This window comes from Myotis nattereri (genome assembly GCF_964212035.1).
Source record: "Myotis nattereri genome assembly, chromosome: 1".
In the NCBI taxonomy this organism is placed as follows: Eukaryota; Metazoa; Chordata; class Mammalia; order Chiroptera; family Vespertilionidae; genus Myotis; species Myotis nattereri.
In genome coordinates, this window is record NC_138075.1 from 140,559,042 (window position 1) to 140,586,283 (window position 27,242).

Genomic DNA, 27,242 nt, shown 5'->3' on the forward strand with positions numbered 1-27,242 from the left:
AGCGCCGGGTGGGATTGCAGCTTGTGTGAGCAAAGAATTTTCAAATTTTCAGTAACCACCAGAGGCTCACCCAATGACAGCAACCGGTGCCCTGCCTTGGTCTGGCATGCATTCGCCCCCTCCCCCCCCCCACCCCCCCCACCCCCCCCCCGCTCACCTGCTCCTCCATCCTGCCATGGCCAATGCCTGCCATGTTCCGTGCACACCCACTGATGGTCAGCGCACGTCATAGAGACTGGTTGTTCGGTTGTTCTGCCATTCAGTCTATTTGCATATTAGGGTTTTATATATATAGATATATTATCCTTTGAATTTCTTTTGTTTTATGTTCAAAGCAAAATAACTTTAATATTTTATTTGACATGCTCAATATGCTAGTGTTGATTAACTTTGAAATAGATAAATTACATTTTGAATATAATTTTATAGTAGCAGAAGGAATCTATGTAAAAATTTAGTAACTCAAACATAGTTATCTCTTAGGCCAAAAATACTAGCTGCATTTGTGGTGCTGTGCACTCACCCCCACCCCTACTCCCCACCTCCACTCCCACCCCTTGGCCTTGGCATATGTGGTTTTCAAACCAGGATATAAGGCAACTGTGAGGATATAAGGATCCTGTGGTTTTTAAACCAGGATATAAGGCACATTTCTCAAAGGATTAACAAATGAAAGACAAATTAGAAAACTGTCTAACCATTCAGTGCTAAAGGAACTGTCAATTCTTTAGTTAGGTGTAAGACTTTATGTAATGGAAATTCACTTGAATGGGAGTTTTATTTAAAAAATGAAGGGAGAAAGCAGAAAAATCAATAATAAGGTTCTTTCAGTATAATTCAATGCATAGTTCCATTTTACTTTCTATTTTATGAGCAAGATAATTTTTCTCTAATGGCTGTGACCATGTCCTAGTGAGAATTATTCACCCTTTAAAGCATTTGCTCCTCCTTTCCCTTAATACATGGGATTTCTAAAATGCTATCCTGGCTGCTTTTACTATAAACAGCCTTCTGATTCCTGTCTCCACTTCAGTTTCAAATATTTCAAAGATACTTCAAACTCAACATTTCCTAAATTGAACTGATGCTTTCCCACCCAAAATTAATTCTTTGTTTCCTGTCTTATTAATGGTACCGCTACTCATCCCAGTATGCCAACCAGAATGCCAGCCAGAAATCTAGGCATTATCTTGGCATGTTCTTCTCTCATACTTCCTGTTGTTAGTCCATAGCAAGACTAAATTTTTTTACCCCTACTCAACCCAGTACCAATTGTGGTATAATCCTTGCTATCATAGAAATCATGGTTGAGACAACACATCCATGTTGTCTCAATATTTATTGAGGCCATTGTGTAGAGCTCTGAATGAGTTGCTGCAGGGATCTGACAGCTGAAGCAGCTATTGAGTCTGCTCTGGAAATTTATTTTTTAGTGAAAGGTGTAAGACAAGCATGTAAATAACGGTTACACAAAGTAAGACATTTCAATTCCATAAAAAGAATATGAAAATGTCCTGTGAAACTTCAGAAGAAGCAAAGAGGATTTCTGCTAGCAGGTACAGGAAAGCAGCCTTTGAATCAGCATAGCAAGGGATAAACATGACTTAATCACATGAGACAGTTATCACTAGATGAACATTATTGCTGGAAAGAAAAGCTTGAGTAGTCATGAAAGCAAGGAGATATGCTCACAGACAGGCAAGCATTTAATCAAAGTTCCAAGGGGAAACTCAGAAATAGGATTGGAGGGAACAGACCACAGAGAACATTGAAAATCAGGCTGAGAGGTTTGACCTATGTTCTTGACAGCCCACATTAGAGAGGACCCTCGAGACACTTGTGTCCTATTGTGCACCATCCTTTCCTGGTTTCTAGAAGGTAAGCTGTGGATACACCAGGACACATTATAGCAATAATTTTGGATGCAGTTTGCTTGTTTACAGTATTTCTTCCTAACTTTAAACTATTGTATATTTTTAAATACAATACTTTCAAGTTGATGGGGGAAGTTGGTCCCCATGTTTATTTATAAAGCCAGTTAGTTTTAAATATTTTGAGATTATAAATCTATTGCTATATTTTTATGTCTACTAGAAGCCCGGTGCACAAAAATTGGTGCACTGGCGGGGGGGGGGGGGGGGGGAAGGGTGTCCCTCAGCCCGACCTGTGTCCTCTCACAGTCTGGGACCCTTGGGAGATAACTACCTGCAGGCTTAGGCCCGCTCCCCAGGTGGCAGATGGCAGGCCCGATCCCACAATGCCTGCCCTGCCTCCCCAGGTCGCTCACACAGCAGGCCCGATCCCCGGGGTTAGGGCGGGCAGTGGATGGTGCTGCCCCGCCCTGCCGCCCCGGGTCACGGACACGACAGGCCCGATCCTGAGGTTGGGGCGCCGCCCTGGGTCGCGCACATGGCACGCCAGATCCTGGGGTTGGGGCGGGCAGCAGATGGCACTGCCCCGCTTCACCTGCAGTATGCAAATTTAATGGCCATCTTTGTTGGGTTAATTTGCATACTCTTCTGATTGGCTGATCGGTGTATCAAAGGTATGGTCAATTAGCATCTTTGTCTTTTATTAGTGTAGATGTTTTTGTGGGATGTTTTTATTGTTTGGTGTGTGTGTGTATGTGTGTACTTATATTCTAAGTAAATTTTATTTTGGAAAATTCCAATCTTATCTTGACCAAAACAAGGGAGTAAAGTAATTGTTCATCTAAAACCTAGGAGAGAGATATCATCAAGGCACGAGTTAGTGGCAGTGTCTATCTTGGACAGAGAATTCAAAAAGAGACAGATGAAGCTAGATGATTATAGTAGGGGCCCATCAAGGACTAGAACATTAAGAAATGATGACTTATTTTTGCCCACCTGAAATATTGCCTATGCCTCTCTTCTCTCCTTCCCCTTCTGGAAAGGCTCCCGAATAAGAGCTAAATCACTTTTAAATATAGTCTCCTGTTTTGGAGCAGTTTTATAAGGAATAAGCGATTGAATAAGCACTCTCTGGGGAAGACCATCAATGAGCATCTGTGCTCCTCAGTACAATGAGTTAAAGGGATTCAAATAAACAGGAAGAGGCAGTTGCTCAAATGTGCTAATAAGTTATAAATGATTCCTTACTCCTGGGAGTAAGTTACACTGATACTTAAAACACTAAAAGCAGAGTAAAGAACCATTACATTCAGATAATCTGCCACGGATGTTGACTCACATGACCAGAGGAGACTGAGACCAAAGGGGAACCAAGACTTGTGCAGGGTCAGGTCATGCTGTGTGAAATGTGGGGGCCAGAACTCACTGGTCCTAGTACCTAGTCCGTTTCTTGTCTGCATCATGCTGTCTTCCTTTTTTCCTCCAAAGAATAATCATAAAATTATAGACTGTCATTTCTGGAAGGGAACTTTTCTTCTGGTTCCTTATTTTAGAAATCAGAAACCTAAACCCATAATTTTAAAATCAGTTAATGGTCAGCCCTGGGCCATAACTCAAGCACCCTAATTCTTAGACCAGCACTTTTTCTGGTTTCTGTGTCCTCACTAGTCATGGAAGTTTGTGTTCACAAAACTGATGATATAAAGTTTTTGTTGGACTTTTGGGGGCTTCTTTGTATGATTTACCCATAAAGGGCATTTAAACGTAAATTTTAACCAATTTCTTTGCAATTGGGATTTGCATTAGCGATTAGTATATTCAAGGGTTAAATAAATCTTTGTTTATGTTTCCCCAAAGATTTCTTTTTAAATGAAGAGGATAAAATGGCAATCTATTTTCCAGCATCCTTGAAATGTTTGGGAAATAATCCTCTAGGAACTAGATTTTAATGAGTACTTACTATGAGTTGATGATCATCAACACCGTGATCTTTTCTTTTCTTTTTTAATATATATTTTTTATTGATTTTTTACAGAGAGGAAGGGAGAGGGATAGAGAGTTAGAAACATCGATGAGAGAGAAACATCGATCAGCTGCCTCCTGCACACCTCCTACTGGGGATGTGCTCGCAACCAAGGTACATGCCCTTGACCAGAATCGAACCTAGGACCCTTCAGCCCACAGGCCAATGCTCTATCCACTGAGCCAAACCGGTTAGGGCTGATCTTTTCATTTCTTTTGTTAAGATCCCTCATCTCTACTTTGAGTTTAAGGATTTTCATTTGTTATTAGGAACCAAATTATCAGCAGGGACCAATAAAATTTAATTAATCAAAAAAGTGTTAGTTCTATTTTCTCTGCTGATTACTCCTTGAAGTTACATCGCTCTCCGAGACTCTATTTAGCATGCTACTTGTGTACTCTATGGTATGTAGTCTCCCATTCTTAATTTCATTTGGGTCTAAATTGGTAAGTCTTCAGTGACTGCCAGTATGTGTCCCTGAGGACAATAAGTGGGCCTGTGATGAGCGACTTGTCCATGGGTCCCCTGGTACCCACGCTCCAGCCAGCCAGCGACTTGCTGGTTGCTGAACCTACCATGCGTTGTCATTCCTCTTTATTTTGGCTCACACCATATTCTGCCATTGTAATCTCCCCTCTTCTTTATCTTCTTGAACATAAACTTCAGAAACATATCTCCAAATGTCAGCACCCTTGAGAAGCCTTTCTCCCAAACCCAAGTTTACAGTTGCATATTTTCCCTCTAGGGTCTTACAGCACTTTGTTCATCCTTCAAAGTCAGACAGACCTGTGTACTAGTCCTGCCATACTCTAGTTTTGTGGCTTGGGGCAAGTGACTAAACGTCTCTGAGACCTGGTTAAATCTTGTTTATGAAATGGAAATGCACCGTAACCTGTTTGGCTCAGTGGATAGAGCGTCGGCCTGCGGACTGAAGGGTCCCGGGTTCGATTCCGGTCAAGGGCATGTACCTTGGTTGCGGGCACATCCCCAGTGGGAGGTGTGCAGGAGGCAGCTGATCGATGTTTCTCTCTCATTGATGTTTCTAACTCTCTATCCCTCTCCCTTCCTCTCTGTAAAAAAAAAAAAAAAATCAATAAAAAATATATATATAAAGAAAGAAAAAAAGAAGAAGAAATGGAAACGCTAGGGAAACTTATCTCATACAGTTCTGAGGATAAATGAAATGCCCGAAAAAGCAGAAAGCTCAGAACATAGTACAGAGTTAGATATACCATCACTTTCTGGATAGTTACATGCATCTGTATTTTGTGAATCTTGGTCATCTTTGCAAATTCCATATACTGAGTCCAGTACCTTGCCTGTAGGAAATACTCAATAAATATTCATTATCTTGAATTGAAAAGTTTGGATTACGATCAGGAATAGAAAACCCTCATCTGGCTTTTTATATTCAATAGGTACAGTTAAGAGCATGTTTGACTATTACTTAACTGAGAATAATTGGAGAAGCAATTAACATGAATTTTTGGTTTTTAGAGAAAAGTTTAAATGTGTGTCTTTTGTAGAGAAAACTTCTATTTTAACAGTTCCTCTGTATAGTTCTTCTGCTGAGTTAGTGGCAGAAGCCAGAGGACTTAGGGGAGGAAAAGATGATAACATTTACATTAGTTTCTCATTTGCTCCTAAAACCATCTGTGTGAAGTCACATGATATGCACCCTGGTTCTTCTTCTAGGATAGCACCACTGAGGTGCAGGGTGCTATTGCAGAACCAAGACTGGCCAGTCTCTCAATTTCATCTCTGTGGTGTTTCTTGAAATTTAGTTATTCATTCAGCAAGGTAATCCAACTAATACCCTGGGGTAATCATAGGTTCTAGAGGTGCTTTACTACTAGAAATTACAGTTTAAAGGGATTTGGTCATGCCATTATCTCACACCCCTTATAACCAACACATGTAGTTCTGCTACTTAGATGGAAAAGCTGGCTCTTGCATATATTTTACGTGTATTAGTATAGTATAAAAATAATACAGAAAACCTCATATACTCTCCAATCAACTTTCCTCAGTGTTTACATTTTGCAAGACTGTATACAGTAGTCTCCTTTTATCTGCAGGGGATACATTCCAAGACCTCCTAGTGGATGCCCAAGACCTTGGCTAGTATTGAACCCTATATGTACTATGCTTTTTCTCATACATGCATACCTATGATAAAGTGTCATTTATAAATTAGTCACAGTAAGAGATGAACAGCAACAACTAATAGTAAAATAGAATAACTTTAAAAATATAGTATAATAAAAGTTATGTGAATGTGACATTATTAAGTAAAATAAGGGTTACCATGAGACTGTGCCCGTCAATCTGATAACTCAGAGGGCTGCTGAGTGACTCAAGGGCAGGGAGCATATACAGTGTGGACACCCTGGACCAGGGGATGATTCAGGTCCAGGCAGGTTGGTGTGAGATTTCCTCATGATACTCAGGATGGTGCACATTTTAAAAGTTTTGAATTGTTTACTTCTGGAATTTGGACTGTGGTTGACTAGGTAACTGGAACTGCAGAAAGCAAAATTGAGGATTGGGGGGAATACAGTAAGTGCTACTGTCTCCTGGATCTGATGGATGAAGTTAGCAGTTATACTTCCTCCTATCTCCTTTGTTTTCACTTCCTGGTATTGTTACACTATTATTTTATACTAGAGGCCAGTGTATGAAATTTGTGCACTGGAGGGGAGGGGGTGGCCCTCAGCCCGGCCTGCACCCTCTCAAATCTGGGACCCTTCGGGGGATGTCCAACCGCCTGTTTGGGATCGGGCCTAAACCGGCAGTCGGACATCCCTCTCACAATCTGGGACTACTGGCTCCTAACCACTAGCTTGTCTGCCTGTCTGATTGCCCTTAACTGCTTCTGCCTGCCAGCCTGATCACCCCCTAATCACTCCCCTGCCAACCTGGTCACCCCTAACTGCCCTCCCCTACTGATCATCTTGTGGTGGCCATCTTGTGACTACATGGGGTGGCCATCTTTGACCACATGGGGGTGGCCATCTTGTGCGAGGGTGTGATGGTCAATTTGCATATTACTTCTTTATTATATAGGATTATCAGAGTTTCACATTTATAGTCTGTCTTTAACCATAATTTGTAAGGTTGTATAATCTTGATTCATTGCTCATGACAAGTCTTTTATTTATTTATTTATTTATTTATTTATTTATTTATCTATTTATTTATTTTACTATACCCTCTCATTTTCTGAGTACTTTCATCATTCTCTTGTGTGGTTAAATTGTGTTTTTGCATGGCTATTTCCAGAGAGCCTCAACCCTGAATTCTTTCCTTCTTGAATTTGAAGCTCAGTTTCATTAGGTAAAATATACTTAAGTTAATGTTTCTTTTCCTCAAGATGTTATGAGCATTGTTCCACTCTCTTTGGCAGAGTGTCTGGCTGTTGAGAGAACCAAGGCAATGAGATGCCTCCCTTTGTTCATGACTGACTTTGTCTGCAGGGTGCCTACAGGCTTTCAATAATTTTGCCAAGCTTGTGTTACTGTCAGTCCTTCCTTCTCTATTTTGTTTGTATCTTATAATTCATTATAGCCAGCTCACACTGGCTCGTGAGAGCCAAGTGAATCTTTGTTCTTTTCTTTTTCATTTTGTGCACTGAAACCATGCACCTTACCCTACCCATGATTTCAGTCATATTTATTCTGCAGCTTGTTGCTTTTGTGTCATGATTTTCTTCCATTTCTTTTCTCAACTCAACTGTCTCAGTGTTTATCTATTTTTCTTTTCTTCTTGTCTCTTCATTGAAACTATGTACCTTCTCTTGAGGAGTTTTCTCTTTAATGAGAGATCATGTAAGAAGTGCCTTTGAGGGATGGAGAACTTTTGTCTGAACCTTTTCCATGATTCTTTCCTGTGTGATATGTCCTTCATCTGCCTTTTGTTTATAACCCTTAACTCCTCCTCCTCCTCCTTTTATTTTCCTCTTTTGTGAAAAGTATGTATGGTGATGAATCTCTTCTCAGGTGGGACCAGGAACACATAAAGAGTTATATGTTGGTTCTCAGATAAACAGATTTCACAGTGTTTGACCATTTGCTTTATAGATTGTGGGACTATGGTCATTTCTGTTTTTCATGAAAGGAAGTGATTTTTCTCTACTTTCCATTCTTTTTGCTGTTTAATGAGTTTTAAGGGAAGGGAAAATTTACCTTATTCTGTGGCCTTTAACTTGGACTAACTCTCATCCAGCTTCTTGATAGAATAGGACAGGGTGCAACGGATGATAGATGGTCACAATTTTTTGATGCTTCTTTTATTAAGAGCTGGAGTCTTTCCTGCCTGCCCTTGAGCACTGGCATTTTCTGTGACCTCCTTACTTGATAGAAGATAGAAAAAGTAATGAATGATGTTTCTGAGCCCAGACCTTAAGAAGCTGTCAGTGTCCACTCAGGTCTCTTGGGGTACTGTCTCTGAGAACCCTGAACTGCCACAAAGTAAGTGAGATGAACCATGAGACCACTATGCTGGGGAGACCACATGTGGGCACGCTGGTCAACTGACCTGCTTGGGCCTAGCCTCACAGCTGTCCCTAAAAAGTGTTGCTATATGACTGAAGCTATCTTGGCCCCCTCAGACCAGCCTACTCACCAGCTTAATGTCACCAAGTGACCTTAGTTGACACAACTAAGGAACAAAGGAATTGCCTACCTGTGAGTCCTGCCTGAATTCCTGGCCCACAAACTCATAAAATATAATAAAACTAGTGACCCGGTGCACATATTCATGCACATTGAAAGGAAGTTAATTAGAAGGTGACTGGTGGGGCAGGACTGGGGGAGATGGGCCAGACATGCCCTGGAGCCAACCTCCTGTGGTCCCTCCCCAGCTAGCCACACCTGGAGTGGCACTGTGGCTTGAAGGGTGTCTGTGGAATGAGTGGGGTCCCTATGGCAGGTGGGGTCCCTCAGCCTGACCTGTGGAGATTGGGCCAAAACCACCTCTCCGACATCTCCCGAGGGGTCCTGGAATGCAAGAGGGCACTCTGCAAAGTTGCTGTGGTATAGGATGTGGAACGCAAATGCGAGTGTGCAGTAAATCAGATTCAGGGCCGACAGTGCCCCAGAAACAACATAACCCATGGCCGAAGGTGGAATCGCTCAGCCCCACGAGGAATCAGGCTCCCTCCTCTCTGGTTTCGGGGTGCGTCACCCGAGAACCACCGCTGCCAAATCTACTGCAGCGTGGCAACTCCTGTGTTGATCATCTGCCCCCTGGTGGTAAGTGCATGTCATAGCGGCTGGTTGGACGGACGGAGGGACACTTAGCATATTAGCCTTTTATATATATAGGTGTTTTTTATAAGGTGCAAAATTTTAGGATAATTTGTTACATAGTAATGAATAACCAAAACAAGAAAATATTAATTGAATGAAGTCACCAAAATTCATTGTATCATGGTGACTAAAAACTTTAGGTGGCTTATATAACAAGAGTCCCACCTTGAGTCTAAGAGAGATTAGATATGTCTGGACTACCAGTGAGATGAGTGTGTTCACATACGTGGAGGGTACCAAGGAGCTTCCTAGGAAAGGAACTGGAGTTGTGGCCACAACAGGAAACCAGGAATATCTGATGGGCAGTAGGTTGACCCAGTAGGAGTCTTTTTGCCTAGGGTCATGTAATCTTTTGGGAGATGACTGCTACTAAGGGGAAGAGCACAGGTTTGACCTGTAAAAAAAAACCCAGTAGTGGAAGGAGTTGGAAATCTGAATACAAGTATTGGCTACTAATCAAAGCCATCCTGAACCCAACCCAGTGACTTGGGTACATGTCTGTGTCCTAAGGAAAGGTGAGGTTATAAGTGAAAACTGAAAGAACTGCTTCACTCAATCTGTAAATTCGGTACAAGCAACAATATTTGCCCCACCTCAATCAGCATATAACACAAAGGGGGAGTGTCCATCATTTCCATTTCCCAAAGGACTCCTGGATAAAAGCAGCAACAGGAGGGGCCAAATATCCACACAGCAATAGTGTATCAACCCAGAGGCTCCTCAGCAGAGGAATAAGCTACCTGGCAGAGTAACTGGAGGCACTGCTTGCATGTTGAGCAATGCTAAGCAACGCCCAGCCTAGTCAGGAAGGACTCTGTGTGCTGAGGAGCAACCAGAGCACAAAGAGTGACTAACAGTGTGTCAGTCACCATTTGCCCAACTAAGTGGGAAGGATACCAATTCCCAATAAGCAAGAGCTGAGTAACACGGTGTCTAGCTGAAGTGGGTTTGTCCATAAGCACGTTTGAGACAAACTTATGGGGACAATGAGCCATCAAAGTATGATTTTTGAAGACTCCTATTATTGTACCTATAAGTTGTGTGGGATGGCCCATGTTGTACACCCCCAGGATGCACCATTCATTTCATATTCCACATGAATGCTTTCTCCACAATAATGTTGCATAGAGATACAACATCAGCGGTGCCTTTTGGTGTTGTATAATGTGGACCGTGGATCAGGAGCCTGGGACAATTCTGAATAAGTTTGTTTTATAACCCAACTTGATCACCATCTGTAATATTATCAACATACACCTAATTTTAGCACAACTAGAGAATTGGATAAAGAGTTGTCCCTATTTCATACTTTTTTATGTGGGTCCTAACTAGCTTGAAAATTTATTTACTCTAAAGTACTTTCACATAAAATTGCATTCACGTAAAAATGCTTTCAGTAAATCTATACACGGTTGAAATCTGTTTCCCTAAAGTTCATGTGACTAATTTATTTGGCACTTCCTTGGTATTTTCAGTATCATTCAATGGAAGATTGCTTTTCATTAGAATTTAATATTAAAATATGCTAGTTATTTATAGGGAAATTTAAATTTTATATGTTAGGACCACTTTATAAATTCTGGAATTATATTAGATTTCCAAATATCTATAATATAGATGTTTCCATTGATGTTCTAGAAGTCATTATTTTAAAGATGGCATTATCCAGTTTTAACTATATTAAATTGACTCAACTTATTTTAAAAATATTTGCACTTTTTCTTATAATTTTATAATTATTTTACTTACAGCGGTTTCTGAAAATAATCACATTTGAATTCATGGAATAAAATGCTTTGAATCCAATAAGTATATGTAGTTAAATAGAACAAATTATAACCCATTTTCTAAAAAAAAAAAAAAAAAAATTTCTGGAAAATTCTGTGTACATTATTTTGCCTTCTTAAAGACGTTCATCTTTAACACATTTCAAAAATATTTTTATTGATTTCAGAGAGGAAGAGAGAGGGAGAGAGAGATAGAAACATCAATGATGAGAGAGTCATTGATTGGCTGCCTCCTGCATGCCTCCTACTGGGGATCAAGCCTGCAATCCAGCATGTGCCCTGACCAGGAATTGAACTGTGACCTCCTGGTTCATAGGTTGACGCTCAAGTACTGAGCCACACTGGCCCGGCACAAATTTTATTCTCTAGAATAAAAATAGCTCAAGGGATTATCAAGAGTATTGACCTACATTATAAAAGTTGCAAAAATACTGGAATTTTGTCTATTTACTTTTTTTCAAATTAAATGGCTTAGGATTTGACTGCATCCATTTTTGGTATTAAGAAAAGACACATTTGCATAAAATTACATTTACTGTTGAATTCTGAAGTGCCACACAGGAGGCAGAACACTGAGTGTGGTTGATACTAATTTTTTGCAGCAAAGCAAGATTCACAAGATGTGTAGGTGAATGGAGGACAGAGCAACCATTTTCCCTGAGCACCTTCCCCTGTTTGGTTCTCTGCATTTTGTCATCACGTCTAAGGGGCTGAGTAATAAGTCTATTGAGAGTAACACTGTAAATGTTTGTGATTTAAATTAGCTAAAACTTTTAACCATCTTTTTTGCAGGGAAAAAGTGAAAAATATTTTTAAGGATAGTAGTAAAGAACTAGAGCAGAATATTTCAGTCTTTGAGTAGAATTCAAAATGATGTGCTCCTCATTCCTTACTGCAAAGCACGTAAAGCTTTATCTCTGACTACTCAGCTGCCCTAATCTTGTTTGCTTCCCCATTTAGTTTTGTAATCTCTGCAAAAAAAAAGTGCTGTATTTAAGAGAATTTTTAGTTTTGGAAGATTATGATTCACTTTGAAGTTAGATTTCTATATAAATACAGCTGGAGTTGCTGGGGTTTTTTTTAAGTGAAAAAAATCTGAAGTCAAAATGCCATGTTTTATTAAAAAAAAAAAAAAAAGGAAAGAAAGGGAAATAAGTACCTAACTATGGCTGTTCTAGTCTGGAGAATTGAAATTAAAATAGAATTCTATTGTTTTATGATTGACTCATATGTATTTTACTGTACCACAAGTTCCTCTGAAAAAATAATATCTGTGTGTGTGTGTGTGTGTGTGTGTGTGTATAAAAACATTACCTTGGCAGCCCAACCTAAAATGTGGGTGTTTTCCTTGTCCATGAACAATAGTATAATTCTCCTATATTTATTCAAATAAAGTGGAAGGAGGTCTTGAATTCTTTGGGGAAGATGTTAAATTTGATGTAATTAAACATGAAAGTAGAGTTTTCAGATAGGCAGTTGGATACAGAAATCTGGATTTCAGGAGAGAGAAGTCCATGTTAGAGATCAGATCCTCTTTTACGTCATTTGCTTATAGAGGTTCTTAATGCCATGGCACTGGATGCGATCGCTGATGTGTGCATTTAGAGAGAGATGTGAAGGGGGCTAGGGCAGAGCTCTGGGAGACACCCACATTGAGGAACTCAGCAGAGGGAGAGGAATCAGAGCTGGAGAATACTCGAGTGTGACCTGTGGAGGAAGAGCAGGGGAATGCCGTCTGTGGCAAGCCCCGTGAACCAGGTGTTTCAAGAAGGAGAGGATAGTTAGCTCCGCCAAACAGTGCTGAGAATTTAGGAAAAGTAGAGTAATGCTGAATTTGGACACAAGAAGTTCTTCAGTGACCTTGACACGAGCCATCTCAGCAGGCTCGCTGGAAGGAAGCCCCAGTTGGGAGAAGTTAAGGAGAGGGGTGAGGTCAGGAAGAAGAGAGAGGGAATGTGAACTACTCTTTCAACAAGCTCAGCTGTAAAAGGAAGAGACATGAGATAGTGGTGAAGGAATGGAGGATCAAAGGAGAGATTGTTAGAGATGGGAGATCCTAGAGCCCATTGAATGCTGATGGAGGGAGAAGCTGATAATGCATGTGGAAGAGCATCCTCCCAGCAGTCCCGAGAGAGCAGGAGCACAAGTAGAAGAGTTGGCCTTTGTTCACCGTAGGGATAGTTTGTTTATGTAACCAGAGAGGAGACTGAGAGAATAAGGTGACACAAAAATGAAATTCTGTCAACTTGTTTAAAAAAATACGCTCAAAGAAAGGAACATACAACTGAAAGGTTAAAGTTGGTGGTGCCTGGGTAGGCTAAATAGCAATGTCAGAAGGTGAATAAAGAAAAATTGAATTTATTTAAAGAAAAGGGCATGGGGGATGGGGATATCCAAGGGAAGGGTTACACAGCACTGAGCCAAAGGCTATTGGGTCAATGATGACAGCAGTGATATGAGGAAGGTGCAGAGAAGGAATAACAGGAGAACCTCGGCGGGCTGCTTTGGCTCACTGGGAAGTCAGAGAGAAGGGGACTTTGGACACAGGTTCACAGGGTTAGCCTGGGGTGAGCTGCTGCTGCGCATTGCTCCCCTGGTTGCAAGTCTCATGTTGTCCCACACTAGCTAGGCTAGAGGGAAGAAGGGTGAAGGGAATGGCCCTGGCATGCTCCCCTGGGAGAGAGTGTGTTCTGGGTCCTTCATCCTGAGTGTATTTATCTCTGACTTGCAGGTAGAAATCTTAGGGGAGGACTAAGGGAAGTGTCGCAATAGAATATTCATCAGCTTTTTAGGTGTGCTCTTTCAGGGTCGTGGTCTCTACTGATTGGTCGGTGCCAAGGCTGGGGGTCATTAGTCAATGCAGCTGGTCCTGAGGCAGCCAGGGCACCACTCGTCTGGTCTTCCTGCTTCTCTGGGCCTGGGGCTGAAATACAACTGAGGTCTGGATGTTATTTTTAGGGAGGAAAAAGCCAGGGGGTCTAAACCGCATGGCCATTGACATGCCAAGGGAGGCGAGGTTATCCTGGCGGCAAGGATCTTATTTTCCCAGTCTTCCCCCTTGCTGGGCATCCCGGGCTTTCTGCCCTGGTGAGTTTCTGAAACTGGCCCATAGTCCTTGCTCTGCTCATGCCTGTCTAACAACAAGAAAACATCAGAATGTCAGTAGTGGTTATCTGTTGGTAATGGAGTTTTTGTCTTACATTTATTGGCATTTTTCAACAAAGAAGATTTTTTTTTTATACCTGGAATAAAGTTAATGAAATAAAGGTAATCACACAATCTTCAGTGACCCTTAATGCCATCATTCCTTGAAAATACAAACTCCCCCAAACCCCCCAGCCATATTCTTAGCCAGGTAAATTTCCTGTAGTGACGTTTATCCTGCAGAGACTTACAGGGGCCGTGGTAACACAGCTCTGCCTATTGAAGGAGCTGTGCCACTCCCTCTTTGCAACACAATTCTGCCCACAGACGCTGTGTCTTCTCTGCTCTCTCCCTTGTCTCTACGCTAAGAGTAGAGGAGAAAGATGTTAGGAACTCTTGGCAGGTGAGGAAAAGCCATCAAATATTCTTGCAAACACAGATGTCCATTTTATTTCAACATCGAAAACCAGGTCACTCTATCTAAAACAATAGAACAGAAAAGTCCCATTCCCAGCAGAAACAGACAGGCTTTCCCTGTGGGAACATTTGTCTGCAGTCTCCAGATAACTGATTCTTTTTTAAGAGCCCGCAGGCACACTTTTCACCCAGCCCAGAACACATAAAAATGATTACCAGATGGTATATGTTGCTTAAAATTTGCTAATAGCCTTAATGAAATCACTCTTTTTAATTAGTGAGATTGTGCCTATTGTCCAAGTCATAAACAAAGGATCATATCCTTTTTTCTTGAAGCAGGCTGCTTCTTAATTATAAATAAAAATCTCTGCTAGAAAACAACATTTCTTTTATTCTGTTTCTTGAATGGATAGTCCACACATATTGAAAGAGTGCCAGCATCATCAGTGAAAAATAGTCTGCTCACGATGTCCTTTCCCAAGGGCAACCAGTGTAGTTCCCTGTTTTTTTCTAGAGTTATTCTATTTAAAATATTTTTTATTGATTTCAGAGAGGAAGAGAAAAATAGAAACACAAATGATGAGAGAGAATCATTGATCACCTGCCTTCTGCACAGCCCCTACCAGGGATCGAGCCCACAACCTGGGCATGTGCCCTATGGGGAATGGAACCCTGACCTCCTGGTGAATTAGCCGATGCTCAACCACTGAACCACACTGGCTAGGCTAGAGTTACTCTTCTTATATACAAGCAAATAACTTGAGAGTTAAAGGAAAATCTAACAAGCCTCCTTTAATATTTAATTTAAAATTTTAATACTCCATCACTTGAACAGAAACATCAAGGTTGGTCAGAGAGACATATAATGTTAAAAACCAATGACAATTAGAGGTTGGAGAGAATTTAATATTTTTTCTGAATAAAAGTGTTGGAGATAGGAGAGAAGACTCAATTTTTTTATTTTTTTTGTTAATCCCCACCTGAAGACACTTTTCCATTGATTTTTAGAGAGAGTGGAAGGGAGGGGGAGAGACAGAGAGAGAAAGAAATGTCAATGTGAGAGACACATTGATTGGTTGCCTCCTGTACGGACCTGGACAAGGGCCCAGAACAGAGCCTACAACTAAGGAACGTGCCCTTGACCAGAATCAAACCCGGGACCCTTCAGTCCATGGGGCCGGTGCTCTATCCACTGAGCCAGACCGGCTAGGGCAAGACAGTTTTTGAAAGTTGATTCCATACCTCTTTAACTGACACACCAATTATATTAAATATATCATTTATTCTGAAACTATCTTTTAAGTTTTAATGTAATACTAAGCATTTCATGGCTTAATTTTTAAAAACAGTTTCACTCAGTCATAAAGCATACATACATTAATTTTTAATGCACTTATATCTTAAAAAGGACTCTCTACCTGGTGAGCCTCCAATCATTGATAGTGTCTTCTGTCCCTCCCTCCAGATCTGGTGCCTCTCAGAGGGTCAGCAAGCTGTTGCTTAGACTCCGTGGACCACTGGTGGTCCGTGAGGTCCGAAAGGTTGGCGACCGCTTACAGGCCAAATCTGGTCTGCTGCCCACTTTTATAAATCAAGTTTCATTAGAAAACAGTCATGCCTGTTCATTTATGTATTGTCTAGGCTGCTTTCATACCCTAATAACAAGGTTTAGTAGTTGTGGCACTGGTCATATGGCTTACAAAACTCAAAATGTTTTATTTATCTGGCACTTTATAGAGAAGTTTGTCAATCTATACCCTAGAGTATAGAATTTTGGTCATGGCAATGAATGGGCAAAAAGCATAAAAAGAAAAACCAGGAAGTGATTTTAAATGCAGCAGTAACAAAGTTATAATGGTACAGAGAATCCTGTAGGAAAATGCTACTTTCATACGCAATCCCTTGATGTTTATTTTAGACTAGAGGCCTGGTGAATAAAAATTTGTGCACTCAGTGGGGTCCCTCAGCCCAGCCTGTGCCCTCTCACAGTCTGGGACCCCTCGGGGGGATGTCCACCTGCTGGCTTAGACCCACTCCCAAGGGGGAGCGGGCCTAAGCTGGCAGTCAGACATCCCTCTGGCAGCCCAGGAACCCTCGGGGATGTCCACTTGCCAGCAGGGACTAGACCTCAGCTGCAGTTGGGCATCCTTAGCACTGCTGAGGAGGCGGGAGAGGCTCCCGCCTTCACTGCTGTGCTAGCAGCCGTCAGCCTGGCTTGTGGCTGAACAGAGCTCCCCCTGTGGGAGCGCACTGACCACCAGGGGGCAGCTCCTGCATTGAGCGTCTGTCCCCTGGTGGTCAATGTGTGTCATAGTGACCAGTCATTCCCAGTCGTTCTGCTGTTAGGGTCAATTTGCATATTACCCTTTTATTATATGCCTGGTGCATGGGTGGGGGCTGGCTGGTTTGCCCTGAAGGGTGTCCTGGATCAGGGTGGGGGTCCCGCTGGGGTGCCTGGCCATCCTGGGTGAGGGGCTAAGGGCCGTTTTCAGATTGGCCACACCCCCTTCAGGGAGGTGGGTCCTGTTGGGGTGCCTGGCTAGCCTGGGTGAGTAGCTGATGGCTGTTTGCAGGCTGGCCACATCCCCTTCAGGGTAAGGGTCCCTGCTGGGGTGCCTAGCCAGCCTGGCTGAGGGGCGGAGGGCTGTTTGCAGGTTGGTCAAGCCCCCCAGCAGGGACCCTCACGCCTTGAGGGTGTGGCCAGCCTGGGTGAGGGGCTGATGGCTGTTTGCAGGCTGGCCACAGCCCATTCAGGGTGGGGGTCCCTCCTGGTGTGCCTGGACAGCCTGGGTGAGGGGCTGATGGCTGTTTGTAGGCTGGCCACAGCCCCTTCAGGGTGGGGTCCCCACTGGGGTGCCTGACCAGCCTGGGTGAGGGGCTGATGGCTGTTTGTAGGCTGGTCACGGCCTCCAGCCACCCAAGATCCCAGTGGAGGCTGGCTGGAAGCAGGTATCTGGGATTTATTTAGCTTCTATAATTGAAACTTTGTTGCCTTTATTGGAGGCCACAGCCGGCCAGGGCAGGTGGGAATCTTTGCTTCCTCCATCGCTGAGGCAACCAAGCCTCCTGCTTGCTCCAGCTCTGTGGCTGCCAGCCGCCATCTTGGTTGAGTTAATTTGCATATAGTCACCCTGATTGGCTGGTGGGCATGGCCTGGGGCATAGCGAAGGTACAGTCAATTTGCATGTTCCTCTTTTATTAGATTAGATGCTTTAGTACCCACATGGAGAAAAGATTAGGAGAATATTAATACAGAGATTTATAGAATAAATTAAGGAAGATGCTAACATAGGTAAGATTTTTATCTGCTCCCATATATAGTTGACCCAGGAACAGCATGAGTTGGAACACAAGCATCCACTAATATATGGATTTTTTTTTTCAATAAATATGTATAGACTTACTGTAAATGTATTTTCCTTATGATTTTATTAACATTTTTCTCTAGCTTACTTTCATTGTATATAATTATATATAATACAAATAAAAATATTTATTAATTATTGATGAGACTTCCGATCAACAGTAAAGTTTTGGGGGAGTCAAAAGTTTTGCATGGATTTCTGACTACAGGGGAGGAGGTAGTGATGTTCCCATTTTGTTGTTGAAGAGTCAACTGTATTACTTTTCCAACCTCTTCGAGCATTGCTACAAGTTTTATGAACATGTGTTTATGTGTACAGTCCAGATTAAAGCACATCTCTGAGGAATTATATGGGAAAGAGGAAGGATTTAGTGAAAAAGACATTTAAAAGTTTAATGGGGGCTGGGTGACTATGACATCTGTCACTCCGGCCATTGCCAGAGTTGTTCTGCTGATCTGGCGTTCTTTCCCACCATCATTTCAGAACTACACACTTGGCCAAAAGGGTCAAACTACAGAGAAATAAAAACTATTTTTCCAAGGCACATCAGTGAGAGCCCATACTCCCTTTGATACTAGCAGTTGTGACTTTGTTACTAGAATTTAACGATGGATAAGGAAATGAAAATAAAATCATTGATTAGAATTATGTTTAACAACGGATTGCTAGGCTACCCCAGTGCTTCCTGGGTGGTCTTAGAAGATAGAGCTTGACATTTACAAGAGTATATTTAACCAAAATAAAAGCAAATAAAGCTGTTGCATTGAAATAGAACAACTGAATAGTAAAGATAAAAATTTAACAATGAGCAACAATTGTTTCTTTTTTCAGTGTGTAGAACTGAAATACAAGTGAAACTGTAATAACCATCCCTGAGGGTAACTGTGACCTTTGACAACACAGAAAGAAAATATTTATCGTCTGAAACTATTTCTCTCCAGTATTACAGAGTAAATGAAATATATAATCTGGCTAACAAGTTGTACTTTTCACAAGAGGACAAAAATCTTATGGAAGGATTCTAGCTTTGCTTTCTCCAAGTCTTACAGAAACTAAATATTGAATAAAGTAATAAGAATGGAAGTTAATTATGTAAAATGAAGGCAAAGGGAAAATGTTAGAAGTATAAAATTATCTTGAAATATATATGATATATATAGTATATATATAGATATAGATATATAAAGTATACACATATACTTTTTACTTTAGCATTTCAATTGTTTAAAACCAGAATTTAAAATTAATAAAACTTTTCTTTGGTTCCATAGTAGATGAACATTTAGTAAAAGGAAAATATTAACTCCATTACCCAAGAAATATATTTTAAGCACCTACCATTTGTGAGACTCTGGTCTACGAGTATGGGATATATCAGTCAACAGATTTAATTTAAAAAACAGTCCTGTTCTCATGGTGCTTACATGCCAATGGGAAAACCATACAATGAATATAATAAATTAGTAAATGATGTAGTATATTAGATGGTGATGCATGCTAAAGAAAAAAAAATGGAGCAAGATAAACTGGATTGGGAGTCCTGGGGTGGGGGGTGGGGTGGAACTGCAATGTTAAAAATGAGTGATCAGCTCAGACCTCACGACAGAGCGAGGTACATTAGTCTCTCCAGGCAGAGGGAAGAGTAGGGCTGAGCCTCTGAAGCATTTATGGTTTTATTAAATACTCTTTCTAAGATTTAGAAGGAAATCAGAATATTGTTCCATTGTAAGAAATTCCCCACTTTGCCCAGAAGTCCAGGGAAAATTTTCTAAATGATCTTACAAATATTTTATAGCTTTCACAACATCTGGGTTTTTTAACCTGTCAGTGTCACTGTTTCTAATCTCAGACAACTCCATCTCAGTCCATGCAACCATCATCTCCTCGGTGGAGATGGAGAGAAATTGAGGTTTGAGAAATTTTAAGGAGATAAACACTATAATTTGGTGATGATGTGGATGCAGGAGGTGAGGAAGATGGAAATTTCTGGTGTGTGCAAGAATTAGATGATGGTGTCAGTCAATGAGATAAGAAACACTGGGGGAGTTTCAGGCTGTGCTGCAGAAGGTCATGCTTTGCTCTTTGGACATCTGGAATTTAAATGCATTTAAGACATCTCTGTTTCTCAATGACTGTGCCCTCCCACAACCGAGTTTCCACAGCCTCCAGTGTCATACCATTTAGTTCTGGCTTCAGCAAGCACATCACTGTTCTGGGGCACACACTCTGCGACTCACACAGGATCTCCTTTCAGGTTTGACTCCCTTAGGTCAGTGATGGCGAACCTTTTGAACTTGAAGTGTCAGCATTTTGAAAAACCCTAACTTAACTCTGGTGCTGCGTCACATATAGAAATTTTTTTATATTTGCAACCATAGTAAAACAAAGGCTTATATTTTTTATGTTTATTTTATATATTTAAATGCCATTTAACAAAGAAAAATCAACCAAAAAAATGAGTTCGCGTGTCACCTCTGACACGCGTGTCATAGGTTCACCATCATTGCCTTAGGTCATGGGATGCTACTCTTACTTAAAAACCAAGATTAAATGCTGAACTACTGAAGATCATTTCCAGTTCACCAGAAGGAATTATTCCTCCTTGCTATTTCCATAATATTTAATTTTTACTTTACTTGTGGCACTTGCTATATGCCTTGTGTTGTTTTAAATATTTGTGTCTATATCTCCCATTAGATTAAAACTCATTGAGTGCATGGGCAGGATCTTGTTTCATACACAGTAACCCCTCAACACTTAGGACAATGCTTTGCATATGGCAGGGTCTAAATAAATAAGATTTTTATTAAAATGACAGTCATATGAGAACATTCTAAAGAAAAGCCCTTCCAAATTCTGTAGCAATCACTTCCTATAAATGTGTATTTTTAAAGTATCAAAAATTATTTGCATTTTAATTGTGTCTGGTACTTGGTATGTAGGTACATCTAACAAATCAAAATCACTTGATATTGGAAAAATGAAAATCAACCAGAACAAAATCAGCCATGACTGATAAGATATTCACTAATGTATAAAATTATAGAAACATTTAGATGTCCTTGTGAAAACGTACTAATTCATTTTAAGAAATACATAATAGTATAAGTAAGAAAAATCATTCAAAGCTATTATTTACCCAAAGGGAATCCAAAGAATTCAGTTTGTTTCAGACAAACATGGATATCAGATTAACGTTACAATGAACATTGGACTAGACATGTTCCTTTGATGAATAATCATTTAGTCATTCTATACATGTTTATTGAGTATCCATTATGCCTCAGCTATTCTTTTAAGTTCTTAGGATACATTATTGACCAAAAGAGATATGTAAGAAAGTGTAAAGTATTTTCACAACTGCTGGTTCTTTTTTTAATTTTCATTTATAGAATCTACTTTTGTTTCTTCATTATGATTACAACTTCAATAGCTTTAAAGTGTTTAACTCCTAGAGAAAGCTTTTATAAACTAATTCATGCACCTAACTTAACTATACATCATTCATGTAATTTTAGAAGCCATGTGAACAGATAACAGCTATGTCAATTAACAGAGTAGCGTTTGAAGCAGTAGCTAGTTGTACCTCCTTGATTTTAACATATTCTTCTTCATAAGAAATGAATGTGTTGAAACATATACATTATAGCTGAAATTATCTTAACGTTTTTGTTGATTTTTGTTAACTCTTGTATCAGATTGTGTGCTCCTGGTGAGCCGGGACCTGTACTATTTGTCTTCATAGCTTTATCCAAGCTTACCGTGTGCTCTGTAAATTTAAATAATTATTGAATGGATGAATGATGAATGAATGAATGCAGTAGTGAATGTTGAAACGTGTATAATTCAAGCCTCTATGTTTGTGTGTGTGGGGGGGGGGGGGGCCGGGGGGAGAAGCCTAACAATGAGAACAAGAATGGAAATGCCATGTTAATCCGTGGTTCACTGAGTCATGCCACTTGAAAGAGTGCAAATGTGACTCAACACTAGTGCTACTTTGTTGTGGCAGCTATTACTGTCTCTCTTTTTCTGCCTCATTTTCTCCGTAATGTTTACGGCCCACGCAAGTGATAGCAGTGCTGCCCAGAGCAGCCCTTTGCCAATGGCAACTAAAGACTGTTCCTGGAGAATGAAAAGGAGCGGATGGTGAAGAAGCAGGGGATCCATACTTGGCTGGCTGGTATCCTCATACAAATGGGCAATTCCAGTGGCCAGGGTGCTTCTCTAGTTAAACTGACTTCAACGCTGACGGGTGAGAGGTTGGGAGGGAAGTTTGCTGGAGCCAAGATGTGCTGAACAACCATGGGCCTTTTCACTGCATTCCTCCAGTACCTAAGTAGGCTTTAGCACTATTGCCAAAGAGGAAGAACGTAAGATTGCTCGCGCCACGCGATACTATTCTTTGCACACCAGCTGGTTGGGTAGGACTAAGTATTGCTCTTCAAGCCACCAGTTGTATTTTGCATCTTCGTATCCTTGATTCCAGGCACAGAAGGATGAATAACACTTGGTATCTCTCACAATTTCTCCCCATCTGGCAGGAACGGCGAACATGAATACCTGGTATACCTAGTTGAGTGTGAAAGTATCTCTACTAGTGGTGTATTCTCTCTGTGATGGCTTCAAAAGAGGGTGATATTTGAGTCCGACTTTGCCTGATAAGTAGAAATTTGCCAGATGTGGGAGGAAAGTAAGTCCAGGCAGAGGATACAGAATGAGCAAAGTACAGAATCTTGAAATTACTTGACATATCGGGGAATGTTCTGTACAGAGATGATAGGTCATGGTGCTGGAAAGGTTGTTTGAGGCAAGCTTGTCAAGGTTCATTGATTTCATGCCAAGGAATGTTGAGTCATGCTAGAGAAACTGGGGAGCCATCTGAGGTTTTTATTCATCGCAGTATCAAAATCTTTGCTACGTTTTTGGAAGCTAATACCAAAAGCATCACGGAAGACAAATTCACAGGAGCAGAAGAATGAGGGTACCAGCCAGCCAAGTATTGATCCCCAGGTTCTTCCCCATCCGCTCCTTTTCATTCTCCAGGAACAGTCTTTAGCTGCCAAATGGTCCCATAAAAACCGATGAAAAATTCAGGGCTCTTCACTTCAATCAATTGGATAATTGAATTTCTTTTTCTAGTTTTTGAAAAATATATAATATGAAGCTCTTGGGAAATAGGGGGATAAACAAGATAATACTTGTTGAGTTCAGCAAATGTGGAGACCAACTGTGTGCCAGTCCTGTGCTCAAAATCATGGACGCTATGCCTTCATTCATTCGTTCATTCATTCATTCAGCAAATGTTTATTGAGGACCTCCTATGTTCTAAATGGGAACTAAAGACACACAGTTTTGTACATCTTGGAGCTGACATTGTAGTAAATGATTCAAATATTAACTAAATTATCCACACAAATAAGTGCATAACTATAAATTTCTGTAAATGCTATAAAAGTTACGGAAGAATCTAAGAATTGCAAATAGGAGTGAAACTGTTCCTATTATTAGATACAAATCATATCAGCTACATGATTGCAAATATTTGCTTCCAGCGTATGACTTCACCTTTTATTCTCTTAATGGTGTTTTTTATAGAGCAGATTTTTTAATTTAGTGAAATCCAACTTATCATTTTTTCTTCTTTGGGTGGTGTTTTTAGTGTTGTATCCGAAAACTCATCTCTAAACCCAAGGTTAACTATATTTTTCCCTTATATTATCTCCTAGGAGTTTTATAGCTTTGTATTTTACGTTTAGGTTTGTAATCCATTTTGAATTAATTTTTATGAAAGGTGTAAGGTTAGTTTCCAGTTTCTTTCTTATTTGCATGTATGTTTAGCTATTTCAGCACCATATTTTGAAGAGATATCCCTGTCATAAGGAAGTTTACAGGCTAATAAAGGGAATAAGATGTGTACATAAATGGTTGACTGAAATGACTTAACTAAGATATTTGCCTGTAGGATGTAAGAATTATGCTTAGGGGTTCAAAAGAGGTGGCACTGGAGAGTACTGTGGAAAGTGAATAAAGTTTCATCATGCAGATGAGGTCAAGGAGGAAATAACAAAAACAAAGGATATATATATGGTGGATTTGCATAGAGATTGCATGAGAGGTCTGAGAGAAATTGAAGAGCCAGGAGTCACTCTTGGGTTTTTTGCCCAAACAATAAGAAGAATGGAATCACCATTTACTGAGATGAGGATCATGGGGAAAGAACTGGCGTGGGGCTAGGGCAGTGATGGCAAACCTATGACACGCGTGTCAGAGGTGACATGCGAACTCATTTTTTTGGTTGATTTTTCTTTGTTAAATGGCATTTAAGTATATAAAATAAATATCAAAAATATAAACCTTTGTTTTACTATGGTTGAAAATATCAAAAAATTTCTATATGTGACACGGCACCAGAGTTAAGTTAGGGTTTTTCAAAATGCTGACACGCCGAGCTCAAAAGGTTCGCCATCACTGGGCTAGGGTATTCAGGAGCATGGTTTAGAATGTGTTGATTGTGCCTGTTAGACTTTTCATTGAAGCGTCCAGTAAGCATTTGGATGCTTAAGTTTGGAGGTTAGCAAGCTTGTTAGTACATGAGTGGTATTTAAGTCTATGAAATCAGGGTGTGAATGTAGATAGAGAAGAAAATAGCTGCAAGGATTGAAGTGTGGGAGACTCCAAATTGTGACAGAAAGATGAGGAGAAACCAGAAAAAGACACTCAGATGAAGATGCCAGTGAATTAAGGATGAGAGTCAAGCCAGGGGTGCAGGAAGCCCAGATGGATGTATTCAAGAAGGAGTCTGTTACGTGCTGTTGATGGGTTAAGTAAAAGGATTGGAATGGACCCTTTGGATTAGCAATGTGAAGGTCATTAATGTCCTGAACAGAAACTGTTTCCATGGAGGGTATTGAGGACAGCCTGACTGAAATAGGTTTTCTTAATGAGTGGAGAGAAATTGAAGATACTAAATTTAGAAAATTCTTTTGAGGATTTTTTGCCATAAAACGAGGAGATGGAACAGTAGATGGAAGAAACTGCATCAGGGAAGGGTGTTTTTCTTTGCTGTAACAGCTGAGAGGGGAAGTAAGTGAAGAAGGAGTGAGAGGGGAACTGGCAGAAGTGATGTCCTTAAGTGGAAGGAGACAGAATCTAGTGCCTGGAAGCCGGGCTGGGCACAGATGGAGGCGAGGACAGTGTATTAATAGACACAAGTCTCTAGCAGTGAGAAAGCATTAACGTTCGTGAGTGAGGGGTATGATTCTTGTTGATCCTCATAATCTATTTATTCTTTTCCCTGTTACTATAGACAAATTCAGATGCTTAAAAGTATGTCCAAAAATAAACATTGAAAATACAGTTTTGCTCAAAATAAAGTGAATGATAATTTTATGTTCAAAAAAGTTTAAATAAACCCTTGTGTTTATCTCAGCAACTTTTTCTCCAGCTTTCATGTCAAATCAAGATTCTTATGCCGTAGGTGAAAATGGCTGAGATGTTTTCCTTTGAAAATAAACTTCCTAATGTTTTAAATCAATTTTCTACATACATTTAACCTTTTGAAAATCCACCTTGTGGTTTATTTTTTGTACTCCTCTTAAATTTTGCTGAGTAATAATTTTTAAAATTACCATTATTTGAGTATATCAAACTTAAAAGCTTCTACACAACAACAACAAAACGAAAGGCGCAGCTGAATGAATGGCAGATGATATTTGCAAACAATAGCTTTGACAAAGGTTTAATATTCAAAATTTATAAAGAACTAATAAAACTCAACACCAAACAAACAAACAACCCAATTTGAAAATGGGCAGAAGACCTGAACAGACACCTCTCCCAAAAAGACATATGAACGGCCAACAGATATATGAAAAGATGTCCAACTTGACTATCTACTAGGGAAATGCAAATCAAAATGACAATGATATACCACCTCACATCTGTTAGAGTGGCCATCATCAACAAGACAAGTAATAACAAGTATCGGAGAGGTTGTGGAGAAAAGGGAACCCTCATTCACTGCTGGTAGGCATGTAGACTGGTACAACCACTATGGAAAGCAGTCTGGAATTCCTCAAAATCTTAAGACTAGAGTTACCATATGACCCAGCAATCGTCCTCCTTGTTATATACCCCCAAACCTTAAAAACATATATTTGCAAAGAGATATATAACCCTATGTTCATTGCAGCATATTCACAGTGGCCAAGATATGGAAATAACCAAAGTGTCCTGTGATAAAGGACTGGATAAAGAAGATGTGATACATATACACAATGGAGTACTACTCAGCCATAAGAAAAGATAAAATAGCGACATTTGCAACAGCATGGATGGGCCTTGCCAATATTGTGCTAAGTGAAATAAGTCAGTCAGAAAGCTAAGAACCATATGATTTCATTCATATGTGGGATATAAAATTGAAACCCGTGGAAATAACAGCAGTGTGGTGGTTGCCAGAGGAAAAGGGTTAAGTGGGGGTGAAGGGTGTCTAATATATGGTGATGGAAGATGATTTGACTATGAGTGCTGGGCACGCAGTGCAATATACAGATCTTATATCATAGAAATGTATGATTGAAACCTATATGATCCTATTAATCAGCGTCACCCCAATTCATTTAATTAAATAAAAAAATAAACTGAAATTAGTATTTCTTGAGCACCAATGGCCTAGTACTACTTCAGACAAAATTGGAAATTTAATGAATTCAAATTCCTCTGACTCACCACTTTGTAGCAGATTAAATCACTCACAGAATTTAGAGGAAACATTAAAGCAAATTATATGCAGGATAGTTCTTGATAGGAATAGTGAACTCTTTATCATCCATGAGGTTTGACATGTTAACATTTTTCCAATGGAGAAGACAAGCAAACAGATCAAATACAATAGGTTATTTTCTGATAAAATTGCTATCGTTGAATTTAGTAAATTAGCTGCATGTAATTTTTTCACTCTCATCTGAATCTAAAACTTACTTCCACTATGATCAATAATAAGTTCTCAGATCAGCAAGGGTTTTTCTTTTTGTATTGCTCCACAGACATGAACGTATTCACACCAAGAAAAGTAACTTCAGCAGACCTTTAATTTCCAGTCTGAAGGATGTAGATGATTTAGCAACCCTAGAAGTTTTGGATGAGGTAAGGAACCCAGTTTAATCAAATGTAAACATTCTAGGTTATTTTAATTCATAGGATTGATGTGATCAGGAGGTTGTTTGAATAATATCTGTGCCTCTCATGCTTCCTGCGCCTCTTGGCTTCCTGATTCTATCTCCTGTCTTCAGCTTGAATACATGTGAGCCACATTTCCGCATAGC

At 40.2% G+C, this 27,242-nt stretch overlaps 1 protein-coding gene across 1 annotated transcript in view; it reads left to right on the forward strand.

Moving 5' to 3' along the window:
- Positions 1 to 27,242, forward strand: part of MYO3A (myosin IIIA) — a gene marked incomplete at its 5' end in the record, with an annotated part of 203,401 nt that overhangs the window by 52,988 nt on the left and 123,171 nt on the right. The window contains one exon of the mRNA XM_081104147.1: positions 26,964 to 27,063. Within this exon, the coding sequence (XP_080960273.1) occupies positions 26,964 to 27,063 (100 nt within the window). The remainder of the gene's footprint in view (positions 1 to 26,963; positions 27,064 to 27,242) is intronic.